The sequence below is a fragment of the Podarcis liolepis genome (genome assembly GCF_965112155.1).
Source record: "Podarcis liolepis genome assembly, chromosome: 10".
Lineage (NCBI taxonomy): Eukaryota > Metazoa > Chordata > Lepidosauria > Squamata > Lacertidae > Podarcis > Podarcis liolepis.
In genome coordinates, this window is record NC_139562.1 from 52165358 (window position 1) to 52184335 (window position 18978).

The 18978-nt window shown below is 42.5% G+C and overlaps 1 protein-coding gene across 8 annotated transcripts in view; it reads right to left on the reverse strand.

The window, feature by feature from the left end:
• Positions 1-18978, reverse strand: part of DOCK4 (dedicator of cytokinesis 4) — a 244474-nt gene that overhangs the window by 41420 nt on the left and 184076 nt on the right. For 4 of the 8 annotated variants that reach the window (XM_083463218.1, XM_083463217.1, XM_083463214.1 and 1 more), the window contains exons 31-35: positions 18399-18547; positions 15581-15666; positions 6461-6487; positions 6195-6290; positions 1580-1640 (exon numbers count right to left, since the gene is read on the reverse strand). In XM_083463218.1, coding sequence (XP_083319344.1) covers positions 1580-1640; positions 6195-6290; positions 6461-6487; positions 15581-15666; positions 18399-18547 — 419 coding nt within the window. The remainder of the gene's footprint in view (positions 1-1579; positions 1641-6194; positions 6291-6460; positions 6488-15580; positions 15667-18398; positions 18548-18978) is intronic. The other 4 variants (XM_083463219.1, XM_083463220.1, XM_083463216.1 and 1 more) reach the window with 1 other exon arrangement.

Here is an 18978-nt window from a genome sequence, read left to right on the forward strand (position 1 = left end):
ATCTGCGGTAAATGCCATTTTATTTCTGTGGTTTCTGCCTTTAGTTTATTTTCAATGCATTTTAATGCCTTGAATTCAATGTACTTTATTGTGGTGCTTTTAATCATATTTTATGGCATTATGATTTTAAATCATTATAAGCTGCCCTGCATAGTTCCAAGGCACTAGCAGATTCACCGGCAGTGCATATTCCTGCGCTGCCCAGGGCGGGCACACTCCTGAGGGGGGCTGGGCACAGAGGGTGCCCTCCTAGGAGCGGGATAGCCGTTCGGGTGCACAGAGCGGTGCAAGTGCCCTGCAGTCGGGGGCAGAGCGAGCCGCCAATGGCGGACATTTGGCGCACCGCCCACCCGTGACTCTGAAACCTCCCCCAGCTGTCAAAATGGGGGGAAGGGGCAAATGCCGCTGGCTCAGGGTAGGCTTGGGAGTCGCAGGTGGGTGGCGTGCCAAATGCCACCCCCTCAGCAAAGACTCCCGGGTAGGTCCACCCCCACCGCACCCCCTTCCTCCACCCCTGGGAAGATTACAAGGGGCAGTAGAAATCTGCATTAAGTAGAAAAATGTTTTTATATCTGTTAGCCCCCACTATTATTGGCTGCTTTTGGTGAGACAAAAATATTAACAGAGGAGACAGCGACCACATCCTTTGACCTGGTGCCCTCTGAGGAAGGCTAGGATGCAAATGTGCTTTATTATCATAAGCCACTCTGTGGTCCCATGGGATTAATGGTTGGGCGAAAATCTTACAATTACAGTGGTACCTCGGGTTAAGTACTTAATTCGTTCCGGAGGTCCGTACTTAACCTGAAGCTGTTCTTAACCTGAAGCACCACTTTAGCTAATGGGGCCTCCTGCTGCTGCCGCGCCGCCGGAGCACGATTTCTGTTCTCATCCTGAAGCAAAGTTCTTAACCTGAGGTAATATTTCTGGGTTAGTGGAGTCTGTAACCTGAAGCGTCTGTAACCCGAGGTACCACTGTACACCCATCCATCCATACAAATAAAATAGTCATCCAACTAACCTTGAAATAATATAGTTCCCCTAAATCATGCAGAAAATAAAAAAGGGGGGGGAATATCTCCCACTCTATCACACATTTCTCAGAGAGAAAATCACCCTTTGAAAAATATTATTTCACCTGTAGATGGAAAAAGTTACAGAATTCCCTATCAATTGTAAAAACCAGAAAGGCTTCTGTCCTGAGTAAGAAGAAGCAAGGATGTTGGAAGAGGTATCCCTGCTTCTTTTCCTCACTGCCAGCAAAGTAGCATATGTGCTCAGAGGAATCCCACTTCTCTTGCTTCTTTCCCACCTGCCGGCTCATATAATTAGAGACACCCACCCACAACCCAAACCAAACTGGACGACTATATTTTTGCAGGCTTATCAATATATATTCAAATGCAACATGAATACTTCATGATTCTGTAATAGGTTTTGAATTCATTAATTATGCAGTGGAAAGCGTACTTTTAAATCCCAGTTTGGAAAGTAAGCTATTAAAAACACGCTCCTTATCTAAACATTCAGATCCTTAAAGTGATATAGTTACGATCTCTCAAAAGAAAGAGATACGCACCAGCAAGCTGACCGTGCAGCCAATCTTTTTGCCATCCACGTCACCCATTTTCATGCAGTCCCTGGAGGGGTTAAAAAAATATTGTTTTAAAAACAGAGCAAATCATGCGCAGAAGAATTAATTATGCATGTTAGATAAAACGATGTAGCCAAAATAAATTCTGTTATTAACTGACTCAAATACACTATTTGATTCTAGAATATATGTCAGCCTAATGCAAGATAAGATCTCTGAGGACCAAAGCATAGTTCGGGGTAAATCAACCTTAAACTGTAAATGCAATAACTGCAAAAATTGCACATCCATCCCTTGTCCGTTTCTGCCTTGATTATCTGCCCTTCTTCTGTTGTATAGATCAGGAGTAGGACACTTTTTCCCCCCTATCAAGGGCCAATGACCCTCAGAGAACAAACAATTGCAGGTATGTGGATTAATGTGAGCCAAAGCTCTAGTGTGTTCAACCCCAGAACCTGCAGGTTTCGCTCCAAAATTGTTTTTCGATGCCAGATTTGAGCTCTAAAACACATGAAGCAATAAAATTCAGAGTGCCTCTGAGAGCCTCCCACTACAACTAGGTGAGACAGTAATCTAAATGTGAAAAGTAAATGAGTTCAGTTATTGGCAGAATAACTCCCTCATTCCCTATCTGAGTCCAATGGCTCTGGCCAGCCCAGAGATTCAGGCTTCGAGCCTGAGCTGCTCCACAATCAGTGTGAGGAGATGACACAGTGACCCAGGGCAGTTTTTGCACTCCCAGCACTCCAGGCTGCTCCTCCACAGCCAATGAATAGAGCAAAGGAATTAAAAGGATGGAGTTCTGGTAGAACTGGATGAAACAGGGGAATGCCAATTGGTTGCTGTGGAGCAGACATGGGGAACCTCTGGTTTGGGGAATAAATGCAGCTCTCCATGCCTCTCTTGGGATCTTTTCCAAGACACATGCTTCCCTAGCCACAATGCATCTCCCCGGGACGTGGGGAGTGCTGTGGTCTAAACCACTGAGCCTCTTGGGCTTGCCGACTGGAAGGTTGGTGGTTCGAATCGCCGTGATGGAGTGAGCTCCCATTGCTCTGCCCCAGCTCCTGCCAACCTAGCAGTTTGAAAGCACACAGTGCAAGTAGATAAACAGGCACCATTGTGGTGGGAAGGTAAACGACATTTGCATGTGCTCTGGTTTCCGTCGTGGTGTCCCGTTGTGGCAGAAACAGTTTAGTCATGCTGGACACATGACCCAGAAAGGTGTCTGTGGACAAACGCCAGCTCCTTCGGCCTGAAAGCAAGATGAGTGCTACAACCCCATAGTCGCCTTTGACTGGACATAACCGCCCAGGGGTCCTTTACCTTTTTACCTTTAACACAGGCCGTAACCCTCACTGACCATGAATCACACTTTTCATGAGTGCTTTGGCTGGCTGGAATGTGTCCTGGAACTCTGATCATGTTTCTTGCATTCCAGGGTAAAAGACAATGGTGTGTATGTGTGTGTGTTGTTGTTGTTGTTGTTGTTGTTGTTGTTGTTGTTGTTGTTGCCATTCATCTGTCTTGAGAGACAACAGAAGAGTGCACCATCGGGGTCAAACCATTGGAGAGTTTCAGCACCTGCTGTGGTTGTAGAGTCCAATATGGTAGAGACATGTTTCATTGCAGCCGGGGGAAGACAAAGGCGTCTGGTTTCACTGTTACAGATACACTACAGTGTTTCTTCTCTCTGCGCTCCTCGCAGCAGTCATTTCTCCTCTGATCACTGCTGTGGTTGCATGAATGACGGTCTCCAGGCACTGTGGTCATCTGCAAGGGATTCCCACACTGTGGGGCTACTGTTGCCAGCCTTCATGTCATGTCTGCAGACATCTTTATAACACAGAATTGGTCTGCCAATAGTTTGGTGCCTGAAGCCACCTCCCTGTAAAGGACAACCTTTGGGATCCTGCTATCTAACACTCAGCATACATGACCAAGCCAGTGTAGATGTCGCTGAGACAGAAGTGTAAACATGCTGAGAATGTGGGCTTTGAAGAGCACATCTTTATTTGAGGCACTGTCCTGCCATGTGATACCCAAAATCTTCCTGACACTGAACATACGGAAGGCAATGAGGTGTTGCTCCTGCCCAGTGTTAAGTTCCATAAAGCAGTGTGCTCAACACACAAGCCCAGTAGACCTTCATCTTGGTATTGGTCTTTAGCACAACATTATCTCAGCCATTGCTGTAGCTGCCTTGCCAATCCGCTTGTCTAACCTACTGTACAAAAGTAAATTCGTCATTTGTTGCTCCACATACTTTTTGCCTCTGACTCTGGCCACCACTGGCACATGTTGTCCGTAAGGTTGCTGAAACAAGAATTCATCCATTGGGCTGAGAAAGATTCCCCACTCATGCCTTACAACAGGGTTTTCCAAACTTGGGTTTCCAGCTGCTTTTGGACTACAATTCCCACAATACCTGAACACTAGTCCTGCTAGCTAAGGATGATGGGAGTTGTAGTCCAGAAACATCTGGATACCCAAGTTTGGGAAACCCAGCCCCAGAAGGATACACTGCAGCTTCCATCCTAAATCATCTTTCTTTTTGTCCAAGCTAGTGGAGCTATGATACTAAACAATGGGTCCATGGGCAAGAGTTTGTTCTACCCCTGTCAACTGGAAGACCTAAGTGGTAAGAACAGATCCTCTCCTCCTCTGTAAAGCATTGTATACATGCACTAGTTTTTGTTTGTTTGTTTAATAATAATATAAATCCCACCATATATACCCAAGCATCTTTCTGGATCTACACTGTAAATCTTTAATAACCTGACTATCTTATGAAATTGAAAGCAAATACAACAAATATGGTTCAGATCGTCCTCTTTCAAGGATATGGAGTGAGCTGTTCTGTGGGAGGGAGGGAAGAAGTTTGGAGAAAAGGGGAAACTCAATGTATCTGTAGCTCCTTTTGTGCATTATTTAATGAAAATCAATAAAAAATATTGTTATAAAAATGAAAAACCAAAAAGGGGGGGATATGGAGTGAGACTTCCCACAGTCTAGAATTAGAAAGGGGACTGGAATTTCAAGATGATCCTGTGTTTAGATTCTGGCATTGAAGATTTCATGCATGGCCTCATCTAAAAACACACACAGCCCAGCCCTGAGCATGTTGGCATGGAAGTAAGTCCCACTGAGCTGATCAATGCTCGCTCACAAGTGAATGTTATAGGTAGGAAGAATGCAGCCAATCTTTCTGTGCTCAGTCCCCACAGTAGAAAGGAGTTATGGTGCAGGGTAGCAATTTGATTCTTGCCTTTGCCATATACCCTCAAGGGGGCCTTAGGCAAACCTGATTCCTGCCCACCCCACCCCTCAATCGGCAACAAGGATGTGATGCACAGGGTCACCGCAAAGATTACAACTATATAAAGAACAAATGCACAGCCAGAGATCTTTTGCATTTCTTTGAGAGCAGGCCCTGCAAAGCAAGGTGAGCTGCAATATGCTATTCACCACTCACCCAATGCCTGGAATTGCTATCAAACTAAGCAGACCACCTGCAAGACTCATATCACCAAAGGAAAACAGGACAGATGATAATAATAATAATAATAATAATAATAATAATAATAATAATTATTATTATTATTATTATTATTATTAATACCCCACCCATCTGGCTGAGTTTCCCCAGCCACTCTGGGCGGCTCCCAATCAGTGTTAAAAACAGTACAGCGTTACATATTAAAAACTTCCCTGAACAGGGCTGCCTTAAGATGTCTTCTGAATGTCAGGTAATTATTTATCTCTTTGACATCTGATGGGAGGGCGTTCCACCACTACCGAGAAGGCCCTCTGTCTGATTCCCTGTAGCCTCACTACATGTGGACTTTCTTTCTTTCTTTGGATTCAAGTGATCCGTGGCTTACATGAAAAATTTAGACTAGCGCTACCTGCCTCCTACATCTTTCGTCTGCTCTGTCTAGTTGCCATCATGTTTTCAGGCCACAGATGGCCTCTCTCTACGCCAAATGTGCAGAACCTAAGACAATTCGTCCTCGATTCTTGGCTGTGTCTGTTGCCACAGCTCCTACAGATGTCAAAAGTGAGGAGGGGGTTGCAATGCATTCCGTACAGGACCCATCAGAAGATGCACAGTAAGACCCAACCTGACACTGGCAATACGCCTGATGTAATACCACCAGACCTAGTGCACAGCTGAGGCGCACATTAGTGCAACATGAGACTGATTTGCACTAGCATAAGAGTCATTCTTAGAGCTGATCTACATATGCAGAACCACGGCGTTCTACTAATGTTCTGTGATTTATTTATTTTTTGGGAGGAGAACCTTTTACATAGAAAACTATTATGTCAGGAAGGTGGTGAGAACTCTTCTTCCTGGCACATAAGCTCTCGACAGGCAAAGAAAATTTTGTGTGGGTGGGGTGGGGGAGGCAATCAAACATGTGGCTTACCCCCTTGTACCCTACATTGAATTATGAACTCCAGAAAACTTGGTATCTGGTGTTGTGTGTGTGTGCTTTCATATTCTAGCTAATGATAATTTTCTCAAAGGAATGCTGGCACCAGGCTTTCAGACCATGGCATATTTCTTGCTATAAATCATGCAGCAATTGCTCACCTGTAGTCCAGCAGTCTCTCCATAAGACGGGTTACAGTGGCGATTAATGAAACGCCACTTTCTCTCCATGTTTCACGTTCAATTTTCTTCAGCAAGCTGGAAGGAATGAACCCAGGGCAAAATATCAGCATTTATTTTTACCGGTCTCCATAACAACCAATTTATACTCAAAGGTACCCAAAAATGCCTTAGCAGTATCTGCTCATTCACAGATTTTATTATTATTATTTCCTTCAAACTAAGCACAATTGCAAATATTCTCTTACCTGGGATAAGGACCAAAGAGTGGAATTCTACTCCAGGAAGCATTGACAAGGCAAATTGAATTTTTTTTAGGTTAGCCAACTTCAAGACAACACACACACAGAGAGAAAGCATCCTATTTTCCAAATATATCTAGACATCTCACAACCTTTACACACAGAAGATTCGGGATTTATTGCATGCTCACCCCTTTGTGCTATTCATTAGACCTGTATTTCAACATCAAGAAAAGAAACTGAAGATTTTGTTACCTAGAAGAGAGCATTTCCCATCTCACTGCTTCCCTTTCGATGAGATTTCAAATCTTCTCAATGTAGGATTTTTTCCCCCTCCGTACTTTAGTCGACAGTAGTTCTGCACCCACACAATTTACTGCATTGTAACTGCCACAGGAAAAGCCTTTTCCTGAGGAGAATTTTTTTTCTTTTTTAACCCAAACACTTTCCTTTCGCTTGGTGTTATTTACGCATTTCAATCTCATTCATTTAACTGTTAAATAATTGGTAGCTTCTTGGTGGCAAACGTTAGCCAAATGCACCAGGTCAGTTAGAATTGAAAGGGTCTGAGCCCAGCAGTAATATGAAAATACAGAAATAGAAGCACTGACAATAATACCAATGAGCAACCGCTAGCATTTGCTTAGTTTCTAAAAATGAGAGGGGCTGGGGGTTGTTCCGGAAGTCCTTTCCCCAAATCTAGATGCATGCAAGCCTCAGAAGGGCACATGGCATAGGCTCACAGAGACTTTGTCCTTCAGGATTGCCTCTCACATTCCAAGGCTGAGCCCTAGAACCCTAGAGCTGCCCAAAGGTGATTCTACAAGCACTCAAGACCCCATCACAACTATGCCTTTTGCAGAAGTGTCTTGGGAGAAGCTTTGAAACATTTCTATGTTGATAACACAGGTATCCTCCAGGGACAAGTCCCCCTCCCACAAATCATAAACAAGGATTCTGGGTTTCTTAATGTGTTTTGGGCATTTGTAGATCTCTCCCTCCCTCTCCTGTGCGCTCTCTGTCTCTCTGTGAAAAACTAGTTGTTCCCCCATTCCAGTTCCCTTGCCTTTGACTGAATCCTGAGGATCTATCTAGTTACTGGTATGTATTTTGTAAAAGTGGGGATGTTGGACACATTGGGGAAGGTGATACAGTCCATTGTCATGCTCGTGTTAGAAAGGGAGCAGACATGGGGATGGTTAAGTCATTCCAAAGCAACAGCACTGAAGTACCCGCTTATGTTTCTTAGGTCAAAGCACGACAACCAACCAGAAACTTATGGAAAGGAGAACCAAACATATCTAAGAACTATTCACACAACCATCTGAGTGCACAGTGGAGGCATCCACCAGCATATGGAAAGCCAGTTGTACATACCAAGTGCAGAATCTGACTTCCACCACCCGCTGAAAAATGCTAATGCTCTGGCAACGCCTGGCTCACCATGGGTTGGGAGATTCCATGGGCAAACTTTTCAAACATGCTCCCCACAACTGCCACATCCCCAAGGGCTTTTAAATAGCCCTTGGATAACCCAAAGCTATGCTGGGCTACCCTTGGCACTTAAGACTCTACAATGTCAGCAATTGGCAGTTTGGACCAGCCTAACATTCCTTAAAAGCCTAGTCCCAAGACCCGCAATGAGTAATTATTTAACAGATTTTTTAACTGCATAATGGTCTGAGAGCACAGAAGTGTATTCCTGGGATGGGAGAAAAAAAGTTTATGTTCCTTCACATTTTGTATGAGACACACACTACCCACTTGCCTATAATAATAATAACTTATTATTTATACCCCTCCCATCTGGCTGGCTCCCAACAGAATATTAAAAACACGGTAAAACATCAAACATTAAAAACTTCCCTATTCAGGGCTTCCTTCAGATGTCTTCTAAAAGTCAGATAGTTGTTTATTTCCTTGACATCTGATGGGAGGGCGTTCCACAGGGACGGCGCCACCACCTAGAAGGCCCTCTGACTGGTTCCCTGTAACCTCCTTTCTCGCAATGAGGGAACTGCCAGAAGGCCCTCGGCACTGGACCTCCGTATCCAGGCTAAAAGATGGGGGTGGAGATGCTCCTTCAAGTATACTGGGCGAGGCCGTTTAGGGTTTTAAAGGTCAGCACCAACACTTGAATTGTGCTCAGAAACATACTGGGAGCCAATGAAGGTCTTTCAGAACCAGTGTTATATGGTCTTGGCAGCCACTCCCAGTCACCAGTCTAGCTGCCGCATTCTGAATTACTTGTAGTTTCCGGGTCACCTTCAAAGGTAGCCCCACGTAGAGCGCATTGCAGTAGTCCAAAACTGTACTTGAACTGTACTTGACACGGATAGCCCTTAGAATAGAGGACATTTCTCAGGAAGCTTTACAGATAGAGAACTATTCCCTGTAAAGTAGGACATATGGCCAACCTAATAGTCAAACATGCACATCCTATTCAACAGCTTGAACTATACTGCCCTGACATGTCTGCACTGAGGGAAGGAAAATATTGATCATGTTGTTGCAGTCCAAATTATTTTTAGGTCACACTTCAGCTTGCTTACACATAGCTCTTGATCCTGTAATCAAGCATAGCTGTCAACTTTTCCCTTTTCTTGTGAGGAATCCTATTCAGAATAAGGGAATTTCCCTTAAAAAAAGGGAAACGTTGACAGCTATGTAATCAAGTGATGGCCAGTTCCACTCCTATATGCCATATAGTCAACTCCATAGCATTTGAGGGAGATGTCCATGTCCTGGAAAGCCGAAGCCGAAGCCAGCTTCCTGCTATACATACTTGTGGGTTTAGAGGCATATGTTTCCCCTTCAGACAGAACAGGGTTCACCTGGAAACCTCCAAGAAACACATCTGCACAAAGCCTGAAATAGCCCTTGAGTCACTGGCGGAGGAAGAGGTGTGTGGGAGGAGCTCACCGCCCCCGGCAGCGCGATCCCGGTGGGGTGCCATCACGGCTGTTCCCCCACCTGCGCTGGGCACCACGCCCCTGCAGGCAGCATGCCCCGCCCCCAGGACACACGCCACGCCCCCGGGACACGCACCAGCCACGCCCCCGTCTGCTCTCCACCCCCCAGTGCCGGAGCATGAAGCTCCGCCACTGCCTTGAGTGACATAAATTAGGGTACCGGAAGGTTGGGCTTCATCTATTTTAACATATTCAGGAAAACGAACTGGATTCCTGCAGAAGTGCTGAGGGGATTAGGAAATTGCGCCGAAGGAAAATGTTCTCTCGCCTGGAGGTTTCTCCCCTGCCAAATATCAAAGACTTGCTGAAGGTGAGGAAACATCTCAAAATGAGAGCGGCTATAATCTCTCAGAAGTGATATGGATTAGCCAATTTAAATACAGGCTTACTTTCAGTTTATATTTTTTGCATCCAGTATATCATGTGGGTAGGTCCTGCCTCCCTCCCTCCCTCCCTCCCACCAGGAATTCGTGCAAACCCTTTGCATCGCAGACCTTTCAAAGATAATGCACAAAGCAAACATTCCTGACAAGAGAGCCTCTCAAAAACAAGCCTCCGCTTCCTCGGGCAATATCTCGATAGGAAGTAAGAAGAAGGGTATTCCAGCTAAGCTGGTGTTCTCTCCTGCATACCGCGAAGCAGAAACTCTTCTGCATGCTTTACTGTAATCTTTTATTCCATCTTCCTTTGATCCTTCTCCAGAGGCCTGTTTGCTTTCCAAACACCCAGAACGGTGCTTCTTCAACCTGCAGCTAGATTGCCAGCATTCAGCAACAATCCTTGATTGGCACCGGTATAGAGTTATGTAAAAAAAAATTAAAATATATAGTTTGAAAAAGCAAGAGTGGTTCTTTGTGCCATATCCTGTATTGTAGTGCTTGGATGACCATCTGTCATGGATGCTTTAGCTGAGATTTCTGCATTGAAGGGGGCTGGACTAGATGACCCTTGGGGTCCCTTCCAATGCTAAGATTCTACAGTTCTATGACAGAGGCAACAGAAACCGTGTCAGCTGTAGTGGGTGCATAATAATAATAATAATAATAATAATAATAATAATAATAATAATAGGAAATGGGCTTGCTTATGGGCTGTTTGTGGGGTATCTGTGCTAAATCTGAACAAGCAACAATGGCTGCTTTGCTGAATGCCAAGTCAGCTGTGATTAAGACCTCCCTCATCCATGATTTGATTATGAATCACTCTGTAACCCTGAGGCCTAGGTGGTGGAACAGGGTGGAGTTGGTCTCACCCAGCTGTGCCCATGGCATTCGGGTACTAGGTGCAGAATCAGGGCACAAGTGAGAGTTGGGGAGGGGAAATTGCTGTGGTCTATGCAGATTCTCTCTCTTTCCAAGCTCTCTCTGTCCAGGTGTGTGTTTTTTTGGGGGGTGTGGCTTGAGAGTGAGTTCCTGGCACTGGGCAATTGGGACAGATTAAAGATTCTGCTGGTTTACCGCTTGCCTTGCTGACCTTTCAAAGATAATGTACAAAGCAAACATTCCTGACAAAAGAGCCTCTCCAAAACACTTGCTGAAGGTGAGGAAACATCTCAAAATGAGAGCTGCTATAATCCCTCAGAAGTGATATGGATTAGCCAACATTTCTCTATAACCAGGCGTTTGGCTGATTAAGATTCTATGTGTTCGTGATAGGTGGGTTATTGGTTTGTTTGTTTTATTGTGTATTTGGTGTTCTTGTTTTGTATTTCTATGTTGTGATCCAGCCTGTGATTTGTGGATGAAGGGCAGTATACAAATTTAATTAATAAAACAGCAACAACACTTTGCAATTATGCTGCTACTTAGATCTAAAGACTCTGGGCCACATGGAAAAGCCTCACCTCAAGCAATGACAACTCTGTGTGCAAGATGGAGAGGTGTCACAAAGGTCCTGTGAAACCACTGATATTAGAAAAAATCTCCATGAAATTTGCTATGCTTGAGATTGTCACAAGAGCTCCTGGACTAAAATTGTCTATCAGAAACTTCACTCTTGTGGTTTATCACCACAACAGCTATGCTTGAGATGTTGCAAGTATAATGAACTACTTCTTCAACCAAAGACAATTTTCATTTAATGTAAATCAGACATTGCACCATAGTGTTGAAGACTGGTATCTATGCATACAAAAAGTGTCGTGTTAAGTCTATACCACAGGAATGCCTAATGAAATGTGAGCAACACACCGACTGATTTAAAATTAACGAAATTGCAACAAATTTTCAGGAATGATTCTCTAATTTAAAAAAAAAGTATCACATCATCATCTAATCTCCATTTTGTCAGATTTTATATCTCTGTCTTTTTCTTCGTATAAAAAGGAAGTGCACCCAAACACCATTGTAACTGGAATGTATCCAGTCAGCTATTTAGTTCAGGAAGTTTATCCATAAAGATTCTTTGGGATGTTCTGTTTAACGCGGGTGGCGCTGTGGTCTAAACCACAGAGCCTAGGGCTTGCTGATCAGATGGTCAGCAGTTCATATCCCCGCGACGGGGTCAGCTCCTGTTGCTCAGTCCCAGCTCCTGCCAACCTAGCAGTTCGAAAGCACGTCAAAGTGCACGTAGATAAACAGGTACCGCTCCGGTGGGAAGGTAAAACGCATTTCCGTGTGCTGCTCTGGTTCGCCAGAAGCGGCTTAGTCATGCTGGCCACATGACCCGGAAGCTGTACGCCGGCTCCCTCAGCCAATAAAGCGAGATGAGCGCCACAACCCCAGAGTCATCTGCAACTGGACCTAATGGTCAGGGGTCCCTTTACCTTTACCTTACAAATGTCGGAAGTCTCTCTTGAGGGCAGGTATTTTTCTTCTATTTTGCACACCAAATTATCATGACATTTGAACTTGGTGTCATGTGCCACTTGTTTTTCTGCTTTTAATAAGTGAAAAGTTATCTATGTGCAATGTCTACATTTTGGTGAGGAAAGAGTTGATATAAATCTTAACCAGTCAGTTTTCAAGGTTGTAGAAATTTCTACAGAGCTTGGCTTTTCACGCTTGATATGTGAAAATAAATGTGCAATACTCAAAAAATAAAAAAATGAAATAAATAACAAATGCTTCAATCATTAAAAGGTTTCTGATGGGAATAATTTAACTGTTAAAGTCTATGCATCAAAAGAGCCGTGTTCTTCTAACATTTATTTATTTTTTAAACTTAGGGCATTATTGCTTTGAAATTTCCATGATTTCATGATAAAGTGAAGCAGGACAGGATAACTGGAGAGTCAGAGTCATAAACCATTCTCTCCTCCATTTTTAGTACACCTCTTAGTTCCAAGTCAGCCATATCTGTGACTTTTCAGAGCTCCCCAGTTGAAACCGGCTAGAAGACTGATGGCTACAATTTGGCAGGATATTTCATTACAACAGAGTTTTAAGTAGCGCTGGTCTCCAAACAATTTTTTTTTAAAATGAAGGTGACGTGGGTGATTTGTTTCTGAAATCAATAAATACTTGAATGTTTTAAACAGAATTGTCCTAGGGATTTATTTATTTTAATGCTTTATGATTTGTTCCATAATTCAAGAACTGCAGGGCAAGTTCAGTTAAAAATAAAAATGCATTATCATAATAAAGTCTATCTCTGCCCTCTTTACAAGTGGGGTCACTAGAAGCTACTTTTTAAATCTGTTGCTCTAAGCTTTAAAAAGTGAAAACCAGTCAAAGATTACCCTAGAACTTTGTGAAGCTTTAACTACAGTGTACATGCTTCTAGTATTACCTCAGCTTACAGCCCAATTCATGTATAATGACTTGGAAGCAAATCCCTAAGGGTGGTGTCTACTCTGAGTAAAACTTAGTTGAATACCACTCACTGCATTCAATGGGACAAGTGGGACTGAAGCTTTAATTTCAAGCACTGGTTCCCAATGGAACACGATGGAAATATTTTGTTTAAATAATGGGTGAATGAAATGATTTTGAACACAAAGCAGAACACAGACACCTGGATTTTTTAAAAAAATTCCCTTTTGTTAATGATATTACAACTTAGGCCTCAAGTTCAGATCCTTGCATATGCTTGTATGTTTTTGAGCACAATTCAAAGTGTTGATACTGACCCTTAAAGCCCTAAACGGCCTTGGCCCAGTATACCTGAAGGAGCGTCTCCACCCCCATCATTCAGCCCTGAGGTCCAGCTCCGAGGGCCTTCTGGTGGTTCCCTCACTGTGAGAAGTGAGGTTGCAGGGAACCAGGCAGAGGGCCTTCTCGGTAGTGGCACCCACCCTCTGGCACCCTCCCATCAGATGTTGAGGAGATAAACAACTATCTGAATTTTAGAAGACATCTGAAGGCAGCCCTATATCGGGAAGTTTAAAATGTTTGACAGTTTTTTATATTTTTATATATGTTGGAAGATGCCCAGAGTGGCTTGGGCAACCCAGCCAGATGAGCGAGGTATAAATAAGATGATGATGATTATTATTAATTATTATTATTGCAATTGTCAAGCTCATCAGACATTAACCAATCCGCTCTTATATCAACATTACCAATGGGGTTTGACACACAGTAAGTTCCCATTCCAAAGTACCCTACTGCATATACTACAGAGATGAAATGTGTATGGCTGTTTGACTCTAATATAACATACATTTAAAATACAATTTTCAGCTTATCAGCAATGTTCTTCAGAACTTCAAATAGAACAGGTGAGGGCACATACTGAGCTGAATATTCATTTTGGACACAGGCAGGGCGTTGTGCGAGATTGCATATGAACCACGAGTAAACTTTCTATAAGCTAGAACCTAGACCAAGGCAGAGAGCAGCCACAGGTGTTCTCATTGTGCCAATTCACCTTAAAGGAGATGATGTATGTTCCAGGAAGAAAGGTGATCCGTCTTTCTTTGTAAGTGGTCTCACCATCAATCAGAAAGGAGAGGGGGAGAAGATACTTTTATAATAGATGTTCAATCTTTGGGGACTTGAAAGCTATCTTGATATTTAAACATTTCACAGTTTTTGTGCAGAGACAAAAATTGAGTTGCTGTCCCTCACGCTCAGAGCATGTGAGGTAATAGTTCTGCCTACATTGGAGTAGGGCCCAATTAGCAGAGCTGATTTCTGCCTTGGCAGTAAATAGTCTGTCTATAAAGATATTTGGATGGCAGCTATTACATCCAATTAGCTATGTTTCTAACCCTCTCTTGTCTAATTGGCATTTAGAGTCAAAACATCTGTTTGTTCTATCATACTTTCTTGAACTATTGGAAGTCATGGTAAGTAGCAACTGACAGGTAAAATGGAGACATGATGAAAAATTAAGCTTCATACCTACTGCATCAAAATGTGCTAATTTTTCTGTTTTACTTCATAAGCTTTCTCAGAGTACTTTATTCCCCCCCCCCCCAGACTAATATTGTGAGGGTAAAAGATGCAATACATGGCTGTGTATGATTCTAGGTATATCATTGACTCCTTTCAAATGAAAAGATGGGAAATGTGAAACCATTATTTTTGAAAATACAAAAAATCCATTTAAATTTGTGCCACATTCATGCAAATGATTACAGTAGCAAATATCCAAGTATTTGCTTATCACTTCCATTGAAATCAATGTTGCTTAAAAATGCCAATCTAATTGGTTTGTACCCCATCTTCTTTAAGTTATACATAGAATTAATAACTATATTAGCTCAATGCATGTTCTCTAGAAAAATAAACTTTTTACTTCACATTTTACACTAAATTTTTAAAATTTTAGCATGCGTTGCACATTATAACAGTATAATATTTATTCACTGCGGGAAACTTATTTACTTTTAATATAGGGTTTTTATGTGAGAAAATTTAGCAAAAGAGAGCAGAGACAGAATAGAAACCAATATAGTTTCCAACGTATTGTGAAATGTTTAATAAATACCTTCTTAAAAGTCTTGCTTTTCAAAATACTACATATTGTTTGAGCTCTTAGTCAGAATTTCCAGCTCTTCCAGTTTTAACAATTAAATGAATGAGAAAAGAATTAGCTCTCAAAATGAACAGGAAAACCCCACAATCTTAGTAATTAGACATAAAGACAAGACTTGTTCACTCGTTTAGGTAAATTAAAGAGATTTCAATAAGACAAAAATCCCCCCTTCAGTACTGGAGTTGCGCTCCATCACAAAACAATCCGTAAAGTTAGGACATTTATTACTCACATACTATTGAAGAGCTCTCGGTATGTTTCGTCACCTTTGCCTTCTGACATCAAGCTATCCAATTTGTCAATCAGTTTTGCTTCCACCTGTAAGTGACATATGTCTGCATGTAAAATGAGGGTATATACATTGTTGGCTAAACTATTTAAAGGGTTTTTGTTTTCCACAAAGGGCTGTCTGTCCTCACATGAAGAATTAAGCATTTAAGTAAGATTCCTATGTTGTTCCCATTCTTTGTAGAGCTGAAATTATCTCACAGGAGCCTTCTCATGTATGGCACATATGCAGCAATTTAAGAGGAGCAACATGACTTTAAACTACAGGCGTTTGTGCTGCTAAGGCAGCTATTTATGGAGCCAAACAAATGCATCAGACAACATAACTCCCCATCTCAAAATTCCACCCCAGGCTGCAAATGAAAGACAACTATATGTATATCAGCATAAAAGCCTCTCTCTTTTTTCTTCCCCATTCCCCTTCTCTAAATCCCTAGATTAACATGATCATAACCTGCCTGCCTCTTTCAGCGCTGGGTGAGAAACAGAAATCTACTGCTACGGAAACCTACCCTTCCTCCAATAGTGCTTGGACGAGTGAAAGATGCTCTTAATTTTCAACCCAGCAAACAAGAGCGGTTAGGGGAATATGAGTTTGGTAGCTAAGGACCATTGCTTAAATACACACACGACTGTGTTTGTTATCAAGAAAATGTAGCAAGGTGGCTCTTTGCAGTTAATATTGCATCTGTAAATTGCCTCCTGTACAGTAATAAAGACAATTAGTGAACGAAAAACCCAGAGGAAAGGCTTGCTGTAGAATTATTAAGGAATGAATGATAGCCGGCGTCTTTCGTGATAATGAATAATGCACAGATAAATATGAATGCTTGTGCCCTGTTTATATGAAAACTGTTATCCCTGATAGAGTAACTGACAGTTTATCATAGCCTGCTTATATTGCGTTCACTGCACTCCACTTTCATTCCTTAATCTCGCCCCCACCCCCCGCAAGATATCTGTGCAAACTCCTCTCCAGTTATTTTGCCACTTCACTTCCCAAATTCAGACGCTGTGGCTTTGCTTCATTTGAAGCAGCAGGAAAGGGAACAGAGAGAAATGGTCTGAAGATACATCGAGGAGCAGGATACAAACTGCAAGAGCAGATGGCACATTTAGTTCTTCCTTAGTTGGCATCTTCTAGACTGTTTAAGTAGCAAAAAAAAGAACTGGATTGTGACACGGCTTGACAAGTCACGAGGGTCAAGTCTTTGGAAGCGTGAATATTGAGGCGCGTTAGTGAGAAATCACAGTACAGTGGTACCTCAGGTTACATATGCTTCAGGTTACATACGCTTCAGGTTACAGACTCCGCTAACCCAGAAATAGTGCTTCAGGTTAAGAACTTTGCTTCAGGATGAGAACAGAAATTGTGCTCTGGCGGCACAGCAGCAGCAGGAGGCCCCATTAGCTAAAGTGGTGCTTCAGGTTAAGAACAGTTTCAGGTTAAGTACAGACCTCCGGAACAAATTAAGTACTTAACCTGAGGTACCACTGTAGATAGATAGAACCTTGCATTCACTTCTATAGTCCCACCCACCCCAGTTCAGTCCATAGCACATATACTGACACAAGCACTTCCTGTAACAGGACCTTTCCGCACAATCATTTTTTCAAGCAATAAAAGTGCAGCCATTACTTATCTGTTGCATAGGAGCCCAGACATTTTCTTTCAAGTTTTTTCTCCTGCTGCAGTGCCTTAGGATTTCAACCGCTGCCTGGAACATGACTACATGCCACAGGCAACTACTGTTCTTGCCTGCAGTGAGTGGCATCAGCCAGCCATTCCATTCATTGAAGTTCATTTTAAAAGGAACTAGATGGATGAATGGTTTGACTCAAGTTTCTTATGATCAAATCTAAAATCCTATCTACCAAATGCAATACACTACTCTCATCCACATTCTTGCCATCGCTGCTCTCTTTAAACATTCATTTGCTAGCTGTCCTGCTTCCTTTTATCACGCCAACCTTGTTCTAGCTACCATTTCCCTCTATGCTTGCAACTTCTCCATTTATGAAGCAACCTTCACCTTCAAATTCCTCCTCAAAATGCAGTTATTTCCGCTGCTATTTAATCCTCTGCTACTCGTTTTTAGCAAACCAAATCCCCTTTCTCTTTGCCCTGTCCATCATATCTTGGCACCAAGGCATTTCGGTTTTCCGGCCATATTCCCTTCAACACTCATGTGCACCTGTGATAGCAGCACTTGCCAACTGCCTTTGGGTACAGCGGCACCTCCCACACCTGCCATCATCCAATGTTCCCACAATAAAGTTTCGTATCCATTTACAGAGCCATGTTCAAGGTTCTCATATTAACTTACAAAGCCCTGAACACCTTAGGCCCAGGGTCAACCTCGGGGATCCCCTGAACCCTTATATCCCAGCTCGATCACTGAGATCATCTGCAGGAGCATCGCTGGTCATTCCTCGAGGCTCATTTGACAACAGTAAGAAACCAAGGACTCAGCTACACAGCTGCAAATAAAACACTTCAAAACTGTGACACTAGATGGCGACAGTGAGCTACGCATTTTTCAAAAACTTTTTTAAAAAACGATTTTCACAGCTTTTTCTTATATGTGTGTAGATTCTACCCAAGTCTTTAGTGTCCTCAGCCTTGTCCTCTGGAATATTCTGCCGATAGAGTTTTATCAAGTGCATTCTGTGTCAAATTTTAAATGCCTGCTGGAAACATTTCTGTCAGGGAATTATTTCTCTTCTCTTAACCAGTTGATCAAAATAAAAAATAAAAATACCTGTTTAAAGTTGCCACTGCGCCTTTGCTCCCAGTCCATCATGTCATGGAAAATAGGAATCATTACATTTCGAAGATCCGGTTGAGGTATCAGTGTCACTTCTAAGAACGGGCCAATCAGTGCTGGGATGAAGTGGACTTTGTGTTCGCCTAAAATGAAAACGAAGCCAGATTGACTTGAACTACATTCAGATATGAAATACTGCAAAACAGAAATGCTATAACTGTAAGATGGATTGAGTTATTTGACATCATAAAGATCTACAGTACGTTTTGTCCAATAACGTTTTCAGCGTGGGTCATTTTATGAATAGATATAAGAGAAAGAAACCAAGGACAAGATAAAGATAGGCCTAATCTTACACATGGATGAGACTGCTCATGTCTCACAGAGATTTTGAGACCGGGATGTGGAGAAAAAATAGCTCGACCTTCTTGAAGTGTTTTCCTAAGAAATGGGTCTCTCCACCAAACCAATTCGCACTGACTAACTTGTTAACTGGAATGCAACATGAATCAAACGGGACTATGAAATAAATAAAATCGTCAAGAAACAATGATCAAACAGGACTAGAAGCAAA